At 35.8% G+C, this 15,212-nt stretch overlaps 1 protein-coding gene across 1 annotated transcript in view; it reads left to right on the forward strand.

The window, feature by feature from the left end:
- The window catches only part of RGS22 (regulator of G protein signaling 22), a 168,083-nt gene that overhangs the window by 92,714 nt on the left and 60,157 nt on the right, over positions 1–15,212 (forward strand). The window contains exon 15 of the mRNA XM_057497863.1: positions 13,784–13,978. Within this exon, the coding sequence (XP_057353846.1) occupies positions 13,784–13,978 (195 nt within the window). The remainder of the gene's footprint in view (positions 1–13,783; positions 13,979–15,212) is intronic.

Below are 15,212 nucleotides of genomic sequence, written 5' to 3' on the forward strand. Positions count from 1 at the left end.
GATATCTACCTCATAGGACTTTTGTTAAGTATCTCATAAGATAATGTAGGTAGATATATTTTGTAGTATATAGAGCACAATAGGTATTTTTATTATTATGAGAATCAGTAATTAAGTTTCTACCAATTACTTGGTTAATGGGGTAGGAAAATAGACATGTAAACAAACTGAAGAAATAGGCTGTAAGAACAGCTATTCATTCAATCAGTAAAAGAACTTGTTCTGCATTTCAAAATACAACTTAAGTCAAAATATATTTCATGGAATCACAACCTTTCAAGAATATATTAAACAGTATTCTATTACTTATTAATGTTCACTGTGCCTGCTATGTGCCAAGTAATCTATGAATACAAAAATGATTAGGACAAACTTACTGGCTTTAAGAGCTCACTCTCTAGTGGGAAAGAGAGATAATTACTGAAGTACTTTAATCATGTTTAAAATAAAACCAGGCAATAGAATCTTAACTGGTAATTAAATATGTTATTTCTTTAGTAGAAGATAACAGTTGTCTTTTTAAATAATCATCAGCTTCTTTTCAAATACCTGTAGGAGGGAGGAAACTACTTCTGTTTTTTCTCATTTTTGATTCAAAACCTTTCATCCTTTGGTCTTACTCCTTCTCTGTGAAGCAATACAAAATAAATATCCCTTTGGGTGACAACTATTCAAACAAAAAAATTATACTTTTCTATTTTTTTCGTATCAACAACTTTAGACTAAATCTCAAATCTGTTCAGTATCTCTAGCTATAGCTAGATAAAATGTTGACATTTGGAAGTCTTACTCCTGATATCTCCACCCAGGAATTTGACAACTTGGAAATATTCTGTCTTAATGCTCTAGTTGGGAGCATTAAGCAACTCTTGTTGCTTCTATTTATATACATTCCACAAAGAAATCACTTGAGGGGTCCTATGGCACGTAAGTCAGTCTAAATGACTACCCCTACCTGTCCAAGGTCTATAATGTGGTCACCGGCTTACTCTTGTGTTTGCAAAATTTTGTAAGAGAGAAAGGAAACACAAAAGCTGAATCAGTAAATATCATCATACCCATACTGTGCATTGGTGTTTTTAGGAGACTTCCTAAGTTGTGACGTAACAGTAATGCAGAGTTCATTAATATATTCGTTCATCAATTATTTATTGCTATCTTTCTCATCCTTTCTGGCCCCCAAATCATTCTGATTTCCAATTAGGTAATCTTAGACACAGTGTGGATCTCAGTGAAGTTCATACGAGGTTGTGCAGCACAGTCTTACCTGAGCGTCCTGCAAGTATGTCCATGTATTTGACCCCTTTGCTCCTGCTTCTGTATCTATTTCTGTAGAAACAGAAATCAGTATAAACTGGGTAGTAGTTCAAGCATCAGGAACAAGCACATTTTCCCTAGCCTAAAAACTGTTACTTGTCCTTCCACAGACATTTATCAAGCACTAGTCTCTGATCCATGCTGGTTTGCCTGCTGGTGAACAAAGCACATGTAAGTGTTGCCCTTCAAATACTATAAGGTATAAGAATGTGCTCTTCCTCTGCCCACTTTTCCACAGAACCCTAGAAAGACTGAGAAAAAAAGAGACCATGTAGCTCTTCCTGCATAAAATTTGCATTACCCTGGCCATGTTTTTCAGTGAAGTCTGAGCAAATTTAGGTAATCAAAACCTTGGGTGTGACCACACATCCCTTTGAAAAACTTTTTATGGCACAAGAGAAGCAGTGTTGAAGATTTTTCTGATACTAATCCTAGTTTTTCTTTGCTTGCTGTCATCCATTACCTTAATTGTTTAGCTCCTCTCCTTACTTGGCATTTACAAGACTTAAATACTTCAGGGTGGTCCTGACATTTGCATTAAAGAGCTATGAGCTCAGTGCTCCTTCTCTAGACTGATGGTGTATTTTCAGGTGCACTGACAGAACTCATTTCTTTATATAGCAGCAGCCTTAAGAGTCAAGCTGTGTTTCCTAAAAGATGAATGGGCACGGGTGAGGGGTAAGGTAAGGTGGTGATTAAATGTGGAAAATATGTATTTCTTTATAGTTTTATGGTAAATTTCAGTGTCTTCATAACTAGGTTGTTTCTTGAGTGCTGGGCAATTTTTATATAGGCTTTGTTACATTATTTGTTTTTGTTACCAGAGAGATGGTGTCCTACATAGCAGTTAGGCTTGGAATCCTGAGCACATGAATTACACTGAACACAGAATCAGCAGGGTTCTCATCTTGCATCCCATTTTGATGTGCTTTTTAGTGAAGTTGATTCAGGAACATGTATAACAGCCAGCTTTCTGCCTTACAGTTATTCATTTATTTCACCTCTTGCTGATGTTTATACTTACATTCAGTCTTAAGACTTTGAATATTATAGGATTATGGGCCAAAAAAGGATCTCCAGATATCCTCCTTTACTCCTCTTGTTTCTGGAAAGTCAACACCTGAACTTCTCTAAACCATAATAATTCATTGTACTTGACACTTGTTTACTATCTGTTAGTAGTAATCACTTTACATGGGTAATTGCGTTTAATTCTTGACAATCCTAAGAGGTAGATATTAGTGTTATCCCTATTTTGTAGATTAGAAAACTGAAATTTAGAGCTAAGTTGAATACTTACCCAAGGCTATCCATTTAGCAATTAGTGAGCTTAGAATTAGAGTATTCTGACTCAGACTCTACTCTTTAACTTCTAAATCATTACTTCTTATTGTCTCTAGAAAAAGGAGTATCTATTTATCACCTTGTTTAATCTTTCACTTTAATATCCTGAAAATGTCTTTATGAATGTTAAATATCAAATTTTGCCCTTAACATCTTCTCCTACCGAACTGTAAGTTCCATGAAGACTGCTTTGTATACCTTGTGTGTTCAGAACTGGAGCTGGCATATAAAAAGATGCTCTAGTATTTATTGAATGACTGAATTAACTCTTTGGCATGTTTATGTTCTTAACATGTTATAAACCTAATTATAGATAATCATTGATTATTTATATATGACAGCTAGGTGTTTTTATTAAAAATTTTTAAAATATAAATAGTTTAATGAGTCTCCATATATATACCATCACCCAGGTTCAACAATGATCAACATTCTGTCTTTCCAGACATACTGTGTTTATAGTCCAATTTGCTCTTAATAAAGAGCTCTTAACAAACTTTACGGTGAAGTCTGCCTGTCCCCTTCTCCCTCTCCCAGGAAACTTAAAAATAAGGCTGCTTTCTGAAACTTAAACTATAAAATCAGTGTGTAATAATTTGGGACAGATATGAACAGTTGTCTAGAGAGAGAGAGAGAATGGTTTCATACTCCTGCAAGACTTGTAATAAAGGACCAACATTATCTAAACAATGTTCCAGTCAAGAAGACGCATTAGTCAGCAGCGGCATCCCAAAAAGGGAAATCACAGAGACAGACCTTGATCATGAACTGAAGCACTGTCCCAAGCTGACTGTTCCTGTGAGCATCTGGTAAGGCTGATAGATCTGATGGAAACATTCATGAGGATCATAGTTAACTTCCCTTATTCTAACTCCAAGCAACCTGATACATTTAAGCTTGCTTTCCAAGGTGATGTACTGGCTAATGTAAATATCCAACCTGTTTGACGGTTGCTTTTCTCATTGTAAAGTAACCCCTCCATGCTCTGGTTTCATCTATCAGTGTCTTGTGCTTTGTTAGCACGGATTAACTTTCCTGTGAGACAGGATATATTTTAAGCCAAAAATGATAATATAGGCATGCTTTTCTCATTGAATTATTCTTTGTTCACTGATTTTCAAAAAATTATTTGTATGGGAGGTTAAATAATTCCATTAGTTCAAATACATACTTTGCTTTTATCAGTTAAAAACATTCTTTTAAATGAACCCCAAACCTAACGAAGTAAAATGCTAATTTGTTCCTTAGGTTAGCTTAAACTGCTTAGTAATAACTCTTTTTTGTGTAATTGTTCATTTTATTCTATCATACATTAATCAGTTTTGCTTAAAATACCTTAATCAATGGCCCAAGTCAGTCTTAAGCCTCATCTATTTTGTGCCTTGAATGGTTTGGTTTTGACTTTACTTAACATATTCTATTTTCCCTTGTGATTTTCATTCTGTCCAAAATGATTCAAGTTTGTTGTATTCTTTATCCTCTTGGCATTTTCTTAGGTTCTCTTTTGCATTAAGTTCTCCTTAGCAGAATCTGAGTTTTTGCCAGAATTCTGTTTGTCATCACACTACCTTTTTTGTGCAACTCCATCTCATGTTGATCTCTAAAATAGTTCGCCTCTCAGTATCAAGATGTTGCAATCTTTAGAATACATCTTTAAGATTCCTAATTGAAAAACCCCAAGGTTCTTCAAATGAAAATCCATTTGTGGAAAGCTGCATCTGTAATTTATTCCCTCTCAGCATAGCTCCTCTGCAATGTTTTTTAACTCCTAGTGGGATATGAAAAGGTCATTAAAAATCATCATTTTTTCCTCCTTCTGCAGAAAAAAAAACATTGGATTGCTTGAACTTGCTCGTTATTTTCTTTTTCTGCCTCATATGGACTCAGATAATGATGTTCTATGCCTGTTAGAGCTGTGAATGTTTATGAAAACACGTTTCTTTTTGCTGAAGTAAATATTTTGTGATTTCTGAAAGGGTCCTGCATCAAGACATTTATATTCCTTTTATAAATCCCTCTAGGGACTCTCTGCCTTTAGCTTTTGAAGAAAAGCTTCATCTTATTGTTTAATATAAATTCCAAGGATAGAATGAGTCCAGTTGAGAAGATCCCACATTATTTGACATTTGCCTTCAAGTAGAGCCATTCGTTTTTTTTTGTTGCTGTTACAGTGTGGTAGACATCTGTTATTTTGTGTTTAAGTTATCTGTGAAGCGATTTTGGTCTCTTTGGGGTCCAGACACTGCGTCAAGATCCATTAGTACCATTTCATTTTCATGATGTTTTTTGATGTTTCTTCTTTGTCTGCTTCTTGCACTTTCTCATGAGGACAAGTTAACAAGCTTTTCCCCACTAAACTCTTACCTCTTCTGATACCCTGATCAGACTGAAGTTAAATTGAACATTTGAAGCTTAGCTTTGCCCTTTTCTAAATGCAGACTATTTAGAATATAAACAGTCATTTCAAAGAAAAGCTCATTTGCCCTCCTTTTGTAGTTCAGCTTTACTCTGTTTTTACTATTAAAAAGAACCTTACTATAACCACATTTAAAAAAGGATATCAGTTAAACAGTGTTAAAGCAAACTGTTATAAATTGACGTATTCTGGTGTGAATTGGTATATGGCTTTGCCTCCAGTGAATATTTGAGTTAGTTGGTGTCATTTACTTTTTTCCTACTTTCTCTTCATAGCAATCATGATAGGAAAAGAGTTTATTTGCCTTAGAATCAGTAATGTGATTATAAATGTTTAACAACCAGCTCTCCAGGGAAAAAAGCAGCCCTGAGCTGTAACATTTGCTGACCTCTGGGTGTAAATATTCTTACCATGGATGATTTTAAGCTGTCAACGTGATGTCACTGAATGCAGAGGTAGAAGGAGATGTTCACTAGAACACCATCATATATACTATTTCCACTATACAGATATGATAGGGATTGTAAATAACCTCAAGAGCATGGATAATAGCAAAACAGTAATCATTAGAAGTGATGAAATTTGAGTATTCATTATCTTTGCTTTCAATGTAAGTCATTTAATAATAAGTTTATGTAATTTAATTTTTGATAGTGACTGAGTTTAACAACTTGCTCACAAAATTCCTGAAAATTCATTCATTGGCTTTTGTGAGCCAGTACAAGCTCGTTCTAGCATTCAATTGCTTATAGTGGGGGGAAAGGAGATAATGACAAGAAAGCTATCACTCTGATCCTCTCCAGTTTGAGTTTCTTATTTTATAGCTGGAGACAACTGAGCCCCACTTTCAAAATTTTCTCCCATCCTTTAGAGACTGCTTACGAACTTGTTGCTTATATCTACCAAAGAGGGCTCATCATCTTTGCTCCAGAACTTCCAGGTCTTGTACAGTTTATTATAAACTGAAACAAGGAGCTTATGAAACTGAATTTGTATATTTCAGTAGCCAAAAGGCTTTTGTGTTCTTTTGTCGTTAGAGTTTATGAACTAGTGTCATGGGCTTTACAGGCTGTCTTCTTCCCAGGGGACAGCTAAGTTATTGTTGAAATCACATTGTCAGCCCACCTGGCAGAACCCTAATGCTACGTCCTAATAAGTAGAAGCAAATAGCAAAAGCAGGCAGCTTTATATTTCCTGTACTTTCAGTGGGCACCTTGAGCAATTGCTAGAAGAATGTTAAAGGTACATATCTTTCTGCAATCTTACTAGTTACATGATTAGAATTCCTTCTTTTGCCATTGCAGTAGAGTAATGGATCTAAGAAAAATGCACTTGCATAATGATATCAAATGCTGAAGCATGAGTATTTTTTCCTAATCTCTGGAATACTCAAAGTTAGATTGAAAATCCACTTTTTACACGTCTCCAACTTTAGTTAACCTGTTGATATGCTCTGTTCTGCTAGGTGACATATAATCCATTTGACACATCATGTTCCTAGTGTACCGAGGGACTTACCTTAAATCATTGAGTCCTGAAATTGAAGTTTTACATTTCTCTTTCTTATTTCCAGTCCTGGCCTGGTGGTGACAGCAGAACATCATGCAATCAGTGTTACCAGGCAATCAGAAAGATACATACACATGATCATTAAAATAAATACATCAAAACAAAGTATGTGAAACTGTTCCATTAACATAACTAACAGCTGAAATGTAACATAACAAATCAACACATGTGCTACAACATTTGGTATTATTCTTGACTTTGCCTTTTAAGGCTACACAGAAATTGTTCTTGTTTTCATTGGAACAGACATGAGTGTCAAGCTGCAGCTCATCAAATGGCCCCTGTTTATGGAAAAGATGCTTTCTCTAAGACTGTGCCCACCTTTAGCACAGCAAGAATACTTTGCTGGGTGCTTCTATACCATGATAATTGGAATCTAACCCCATAGCTGTCATTATTTAATCTCTGGTACAAAGAGAAATCCAAACAGTGCAGACAGTTATGGAAAATATCTTATTATTTTTCTGCTTTTGATAGTTAAAAACAATAATTTAAGTAAACCCTTACTTCTCCTTTCTCAGGTATGTTTATCTAGGCTTTGTGATGCACTAAAAAACATCAGTACATTCCAGGGTCTGTGAGAATGAATAAAATGTGGGAAGACTAAGCCTGGAGTGCTCTATGACATATTTGGAAGGAGATTGGGATCCACCTCTATCCAAGAATATGCTCATTCACAGGATAGTTTTTAAATGATTTTGAAAACTATTAAATGGCAATACTGAAATCTGCATGAAAAATACCTTAGGGTTGGAAAAAATATAAATTATAATGGGAAATGTCATCTTTAATTTGAGCCATCTCCTATGTGGTGCAATACAGCTGTTGTATACAGGATATTAGCTCTAATTAATGAAGCATCTGAGATTTCTCTGAAGAGGCAAACATAGAAACTTTTTTTTTTCCTGTAATGCTATCATATCAAGTTAATGTATATTAAAGTAATTTATATATGTTCATAGTTTTAACATCCTTTAGAAAGCAAAATGTTTATCAAAATGTGGTCTGTCTTCTCTCTTTTGGTCTTTGTTTCTCCATTCCACTTTGTAATTCACTTCTTCCTCCTGTGTCCATGGTATCCATCCTACATCTTTTTCCCTTGATAGTCTCGTTAACTGAAATGGCCTTGAGAGTTTAGTTAAACAATTAAAATTAACTCCCAGCATTTCAGGACTTGTAAGAGATTTTTTCTGGCTAGGAGACATTACTTCCCCCTCCCCGCTAGTCTGATATAGATGCCAAGAAAGTGAGTCACAGGCACAGGTGTAGAGCAGGCCAGGCAAGCCGCCCATAGTGCATTTCCTGATTATATAACCTCTGAGTGTTTCCAGGATAGACGGGCTAGAGCTGCGCTGTGTGCACTGCCAGGCAGTCTGATCACAGACAGGCAGTGCTTGTATCCCTTCTCAGAAACTTTCCTGCCAGGTTGTTAAGGCATCATAGGTTAATGTTTAAGTTGGAATCCTGTCTGCCGCAGCTGTGCCTGAGTGAATCTCTGTAATGTGAATCAGAGTAGCTGACGAGGATGTGAAGAGAGCATTTTCTTCCCCAACATTAGCTGCATTGTTATTTACTCGGTGGCTAGAAAGGAAGAACTGGGTGGCCAATAAAAAAGCAAATGACCCAGGATACTTAAACAATGTTTCTAACCCGTAATCAGATTATATTATTTATCTAAGTTTAACAAAATGTTTTCTCTCTCTTTGCTCTTCATTTCTCCCAATTTGTTTCTCCATTTCACTTTACAACTCAATTCCATTTTAAAATCAATGTGCCGCAACTTAAAAATCATTTCATTTTTATACCTATTTTAAAGGTGGTGTTTAACTTTTTAATTTTGTTTCAGATACATGATTACACCCCTTGTGTTTGCTATATATAGTCAGTTGTCAGTTTTCCACTTATAGATTGTCCCTGTATTATTAGAAACACATATTAGAATGACATTTTCACATATTAGTGGCATAATTCAGTTGAATGTCAGTAAATATGCTGGGTGGCCTAATAAAAGATTGACATTCAAATCAATTTTCTTCTCTTTACCCCTTAACCACCTTTGACCCTCCTACCCTGGGGAGATAAGGTTGAGAGAAGAGAACAGAGACCGGGCCTCAAAAGAAGGCAATAAATATGCATAATGCAGTCTTGGGACCCCATGGAGAGGATGACCTTTCAAGCCTCCTCCTCCTTCCTCTTCTTTCTTTAATTGAAGTATTGTTGATTTACAGTCATATGTTAGTTTCAAATGTACAATACAGTTGTTTAACAATTACCCATGTTATTAAATACTCACCCTCACTAGTGCGGTTACTATCTATCAATGTAGAAAGATGTTAAGGAATCATTGACTATATTCTTCATGCTGTACTACCTTCCAGTAACCAATTTATATTGTGATTGTGAATTATTGTGCCCCTTTATCCTCCTCCCTCTCGCCCCCACCCACCGCTCTCCCTCTCCCTTGGTAACCACTAGTCACTTCTCAGTGCCCTTTAGTCTACTGCTGTTTTGTTCCTTCTGTTTTGCTTTGTTTTTATACTCCACAAATAAGTGAGATCATATGGTATTTGTCTTTCTCTGCCTGGCTTATTTCACTGAGCATAGTACCCTCTAGCTCCATCCATGTTGTTGCAAATGGTAGGATTTGTTTTCTTTTTACGGCAGAATAATATTCCATTGTATATCTGTACTACATCTTCTTTATCCATTCATCTATTGATGGACACATAGGTTGCTTCCATATCTTGGCTATTGCAAATAGTGCAATCAGAAACATAGGGGTGCATACATCTTTTCGAATCAGGGATTTTGTTTTCTTTGGGTATATTCCTAGATGTGGAATTACTGGATGAAATGGTTTTTCTATTTTTAGTTTTATGAGGAACCTCTGTACTGCTTTCCATAGCCATTGCTCCAATTTACATTGCCACCAACAGTGTAGGAGGGGTTTCAATTTCTCTGCATCCTCGCCAGCATTTATTATTTCTTGTCTTTTGGATAGCGGCCATCCTAACTGGTGTGAGGTGATACCTCATTGTGTTTTTGATTTCCTTTCCCTCATGATTAGCTATGTGGATGTGCCTGTTGGCCATTTGTATTCCTTCTTGGGAGAAACGTCTGTTCAGGCCCTCCACCCATTTTTTAAACAGGTTGTTTGGGGTGTTGAGGCATATGAGTTCTTTATATACTTTAGATTATTAACCCTTTAACAGATGAGTTATTTATGAATATATTCTCCCATACTGTAGGATGCCTTTTTGTTCTGCTGATGGTGTCCTTTGCTATACAGAAGCTTTTTAGTTTGACTTAGTCCCACTTGTGCATTTTTTATTTCCCTTGCCTGAAGAGATGTGTCCAGGGAAATAAATTGCTCATACTTATATTCAAGAGATTTTTGCCTATGGTTTCTTCTAAGGGTTTTATGGTTTCACAACTTATATTCAGGTCTATAATCCATTTTGAGTTTACTTTTGTGTATGGAGTTAGACAATAATCCACTTTCATTCTCTTACATGTAGCTGTCCAGTTTTCCCACCACCAATTGTTTAAGAGGCTGTCTTTTCCTCATTGTATAGTCATGACTCCTTTTTCTTTTACTGATTGACCATACATTGGTATATAATCTTATATTGGTTTTAAGTATATACTACAGTGGTTCAGCAGTTACCCATATTATAAAACCCTCACCCCCATTAGTGTGTCAATATAGAAAGATGTTACAGAATCAGTGACTATATTCTCCATGCTGTACTACTGTCCCTGTGACCAACTTATATTATGATTATTTTTGTGCCCCTTTATCTCCATCACCCTCCCACCCACCTCAACCCCTCTGCCATGCTTCCAGTTCTGTGGTTTCATCATAAGGCTGGTAAAGAATCAGAGTTGGGAGAGTGTGTTGCTCTTAAGGATCATGCTGGTTATCATAGTGGGAGTTGATAGTTGAACAAATAGGTGATAAAGAACGATGTTCGGGTGACCTGTCTATGAGAAAACAACAACAAAAAATGGTAGAAAGACAAGTAAGTTTAGGTGCAATCAGAGAAAGGAAGTATTTTAAAATTTCTATCAAGATTTTCACTTAGTACATTCATTCTGAACAAAGTTTGTGAAACTTCAATCTAAGTTCTAAATAAAGTATTTCTGATTGGGATTTTGGCTTTTGATAACAGCTATTCATATGATTGCAAATTAGACAAATGTGTATTTCTTAGCAAGGAATATCTTCTGCCTTTCTTTCCTTTATTTTTGGCTTTAAATATGTGTTGAACGCTTCTTGGAATATTGTTTTAGAGAAACTTCCTGATTTTACCTAACTGGTAGTGATTAAGTATAGGGAGACTATGTAATTAGTCCTCTGAACCAGGATACTTTTGAGAATTAAAGGGGAACTATTAATAGTTATGCCAGGACAGTAGGCTTAAACCAGAATGGGTCATATGGCTGCCCTAATTATAGCTCCTTAAGACTATGGGATATACACTTATATGTTATGCAGAATAACCTAAAGCCATAATAAAAGAGATCAGATTTGTGGTTACCAGAAGCAGAGGATATGGGAAGGGGAAACTGGAGAAAGGTGCTCACACGGTACAAACTTCTAGTTATCAGATAAATAAGTACTAGGGGTGTACTATATAACATGATTGCGGTTAACACTGTGGTGTGGTATAACAGGATATTAACAGGAAAGTAGTTAAGAGAATAGATCCTAAGACTTCCCAGGGAAAAAAAACTTTTTTTCTTTTTTCTTATATGTATATGAGATGATGGATGTTAACTAAACTTACTGTGGTAATTATTTCATGGCATATGTAAGTCAAATCATTATGCTGTACCCCTTAAATGTTCACTCTGCTGTATGTCAATTATATATCACTTAAACACGAAAATCATTGAACAGCAACAACAACAAAAATATGCATGGACCCCTGTGGCTTCACAGAGCAAAATAAGAGTGTGAGGCTTGGGAAGAGTCTGACCTAGGTTGGTCAGAAGATTGAGTTTTATTATGTTTCTTGTTAGGATGGAACTGCTGCCTCTTATTTCCTCCTCATATTTTTATACTTGTTCTTTGTCTGTTTCTCCATGTTTCACTGTAGAGAGTTAAATTCATAGGATTGCATTTGAGGAGGAAGGACAGGAAAGTGGGGAGAGTCAAAGATTACAACGCTATGTTACTAATGAAAACAGGAAACAGAAAGAAGGGAAAGGCTTTGGGGGCTAGGGAAAGTTATTTGTTACATTATTGAGTCATTCAGTTTGAAGGGTGTAGGCTATCCATGTAGTTATCACAATTAGCAGCTAGAAGCAAAGGTTTTGAGGTCAGGAAAGAAATCAAATCTAAAGTTATATATATATTTGGGCTTCTTCCACATACAGTTGACTGTTAGGTCTCAGGGAATGAATGAAATTTTTCTCTAAATTTAGCACTATGCTAGATTCAGGGATATAGCAATAAACAAAGTAGACTCAGTCTGTCTTCATAGAATTTGTGGTCCAGTGTGAGAAACATATGGGTACAGAGTCCCAGAGGAGCATGTAAGAATGACACCAAAGCAGGATTTAAGGAATCCAGGAACACTAAGTCATTTAGGATGAATAGAAGCCTGGCAAAAAGGGGAAAAAGGATAAAGGAGGTGTATATAGAGGGCAAAGAATGCATAGTGTGAAAGCCCAATGAGAGAGCGCCTGGCACATGTGAGAAACTGAATGAATGTGAACTGAGAAGAAAATATAGGTCAACAGAGAACTTTAATGAATGCCTTCCTATAAGAGAGCTTAGAGGGAAAATAATCAACCAAGGAGCCTAAGAGTGGAAATAGAGAATCCAGAGAAAGTGTTGAAGGCAGAGGAAAGAGTCAAGAAGGAGAGGGTAATTAAGGAGAGAAGCTACTGCATTGGTGGTTTTATGTGGTGGTGAGTGATTTTAGAGAACAGTTTCATTGGCATGAAAACCAGATTGCCATAGATGGAGTGAGTGAAAAGTGAGTATGAAGGTTTGAGAAGGGAAATAGAGAAGTGGGGTGATAGTTTCCGGACAAAACAGGAAAAAGATTTTAGAATGGGAGAGACACTTCACTTGAGCACCTTTGTAGCATAAGGAGGTAGATGGAATCACAGAAAGGTAGATTAAAGAGCACACATGACTGGTTCAGTCTTGGAAATGAGTCTTCCTTTGAAACATTGGAGAAAGAAATATGTTGGCCATATATTGGAATCCATCATAATTTGGAACTAATCCAGCTTTAAAAGTTTGAACTCTGAAATCCCCTGAGACTTTCAGAACATGATTTCACTTTAGGCCACTAACTTCCCATTCATCCATGTAGCAAATATTTATTGTCTATTATATACTAAATTTTTCAGTACTCCCTTTTAACTATTCCACCTGTCCTCTTCCTTGGTCTTCACCTCCACCTTTGATACTCCACCCTACATGCTGTTACTACCTGATTCTAACCTCCTTTGCTTTCCTACTCTTGATGGGCCTCATGGTAGTTCATTTCAGTTGCACTGTAACCCATACCTTCAATTCTGACTTCTCTTTCTTAGGCTCTTGTACTATTTCCTTCTTCCACAGCATTCAACACCAGGTGGGTATATTTTTACAGCAGAAAGGGTTAATTAGCAACAGTCTTAAGAACTTTGCGACCCAGTAGTGTAGGACAGTTAGTCTGTTGGGTTCTAGTCAAAAAGACTAATAGCCAGTTTTTAGCCCCTCTATAGTCTTGCCTCTTGTTTTCAAAAGGACATTTCAAACCACTTTGGAAAGTAGCACACATGTGTTAGAAATATCTTGAACCTAAAGGAAAAAAAAATGCATTTAATCTGGAATCAATCATAATAATACATAGTAGTAATCAGAAAAAAATAGAATATCGAAATCACATATTCTTGTGTAAGATCCAGTGGATAATTGACTAATTACCAATGAAGAAATGGGAAAAGAAAATGAAAATCAAAGCATTTTGAGTTTTTCCTTTGTTTTAAGTAGTCTTACACATCTTTTCAAGAAAAAAAAAATCACTTGAGCTTGTTTGCTTCCTCTTGTCTTTTTAAAATGCCTTTGCTGGGAATCTGCTAACCGTTATGGTTTCTACCAACATCCTTTCCTTTCTCCCCCTCCTCCCTTAGTATCTTTTTGCCACATACATTGCTCCTTCGGCCAGTCTTGACATTGGACTCCAACAGGAAAAGAAAAAAGAAATTTATATGAAAATACAGCCACCATTTGAAGACCTTTTTGACACAGCAGAAGAGTATATTCTTCTCCTCCTTCTGGAACCTTGGGCACAGATGGTAAAATCAGACCAAGTTGCTTATAAAAAGGTATTATGTCACTGATAATTGAAACACTGAAATTGTGTGTGAATGATTCAGCTTCACTACAGAACTTAACAATGAGCAACATTAACTCACACAAGAAAAGCTGAGAAACATCTCACATGGGCCAGAGACTCAGAATTAAGATTTGGGCAGGCTCAAAACTGGAAAACCGGGGCAGAGGAAGTATTTATTAGCTTTATTTTTCCCCCTTTCTCTATTGTTCCCTAACAATGTCATTTTAGTTTTCATACAAATTATGTCAGCAGTGAGAAATCTAAGTTTTGGTTTCCTGTGAACCAACAAAATATGCCATGATAATATACAGTCTTTGTCCCTTCTTGCCATTTCTCAGCACTGGCCTTAATTTTGATTAATGGAAAAAGCCCATTTAATTTTATGCTGGATAAGTTATAGTAAATATTACACCCATAGAAAGTATAAACGTTCCCTATATATTGTGGAAAGCACATTCTCTGACTTCAGTGCTGCTGTTTTAAAGCACCCCCAGATGTTCATTAGGTCAGACTGCTTGATTGGATGAAAGTTTCAACACATCTTTTTTCATTCCAAAAGAGGTCATTTTAAGCCTCAATGCTTGAATATTTTCACTATTCCTATTGATGGGTGGAGGAAATTTTTTAAAATATTTATTTAGAATCACAAATTAAAACCATTCCTTGGTATTTTTTTGTATTAAGTTAATGCATGTACCCTGTACATGAGGTCATTTCAAGTGGAATTCTGCTTTTTCTGTATTGTTATTCTTAGTTCATATCTCCCCAACAACTTCTTAGTGGTATTTTCTACATAAAAGATAGGTCAAGTAATTAAGATAAAGTTAATACCAAACACCTTAGATAGAATTACCTTATTGGACTGTGACTAAAACAGGCCTTATGGCTTACTAAATTCAATCACCAAAATAATGAAATTTTCATTCCTAATTTATCTTCATCCTGAAAAATTAGCATTGCTTCCTTTCTATTACAGCAATACATATATTACACTAGGAAAATAGGGATATTATATGAAATTTCTAAGAATTCTCTCCAGTCATTATTTTAAATATAACATAGAGGAAAATGAACCTGAGATGAAGGATTTAGAATTATACTAACTTCCCTAAACCAAAAATTTTGGCATTAGTGATGATTATTATAAAATGCATAGGACAAATTATATACTCTTTTATATAAAAATGAAGAAAAACAAATCACTCTTTATTCTAGAAAATTTC

Source organism: Manis pentadactyla, chromosome 3 (assembly GCF_030020395.1).
Source record: "Manis pentadactyla isolate mManPen7 chromosome 3, mManPen7.hap1, whole genome shotgun sequence".
Classification (NCBI taxonomy): Eukaryota; Metazoa; Chordata; class Mammalia; order Pholidota; family Manidae; genus Manis; species Manis pentadactyla.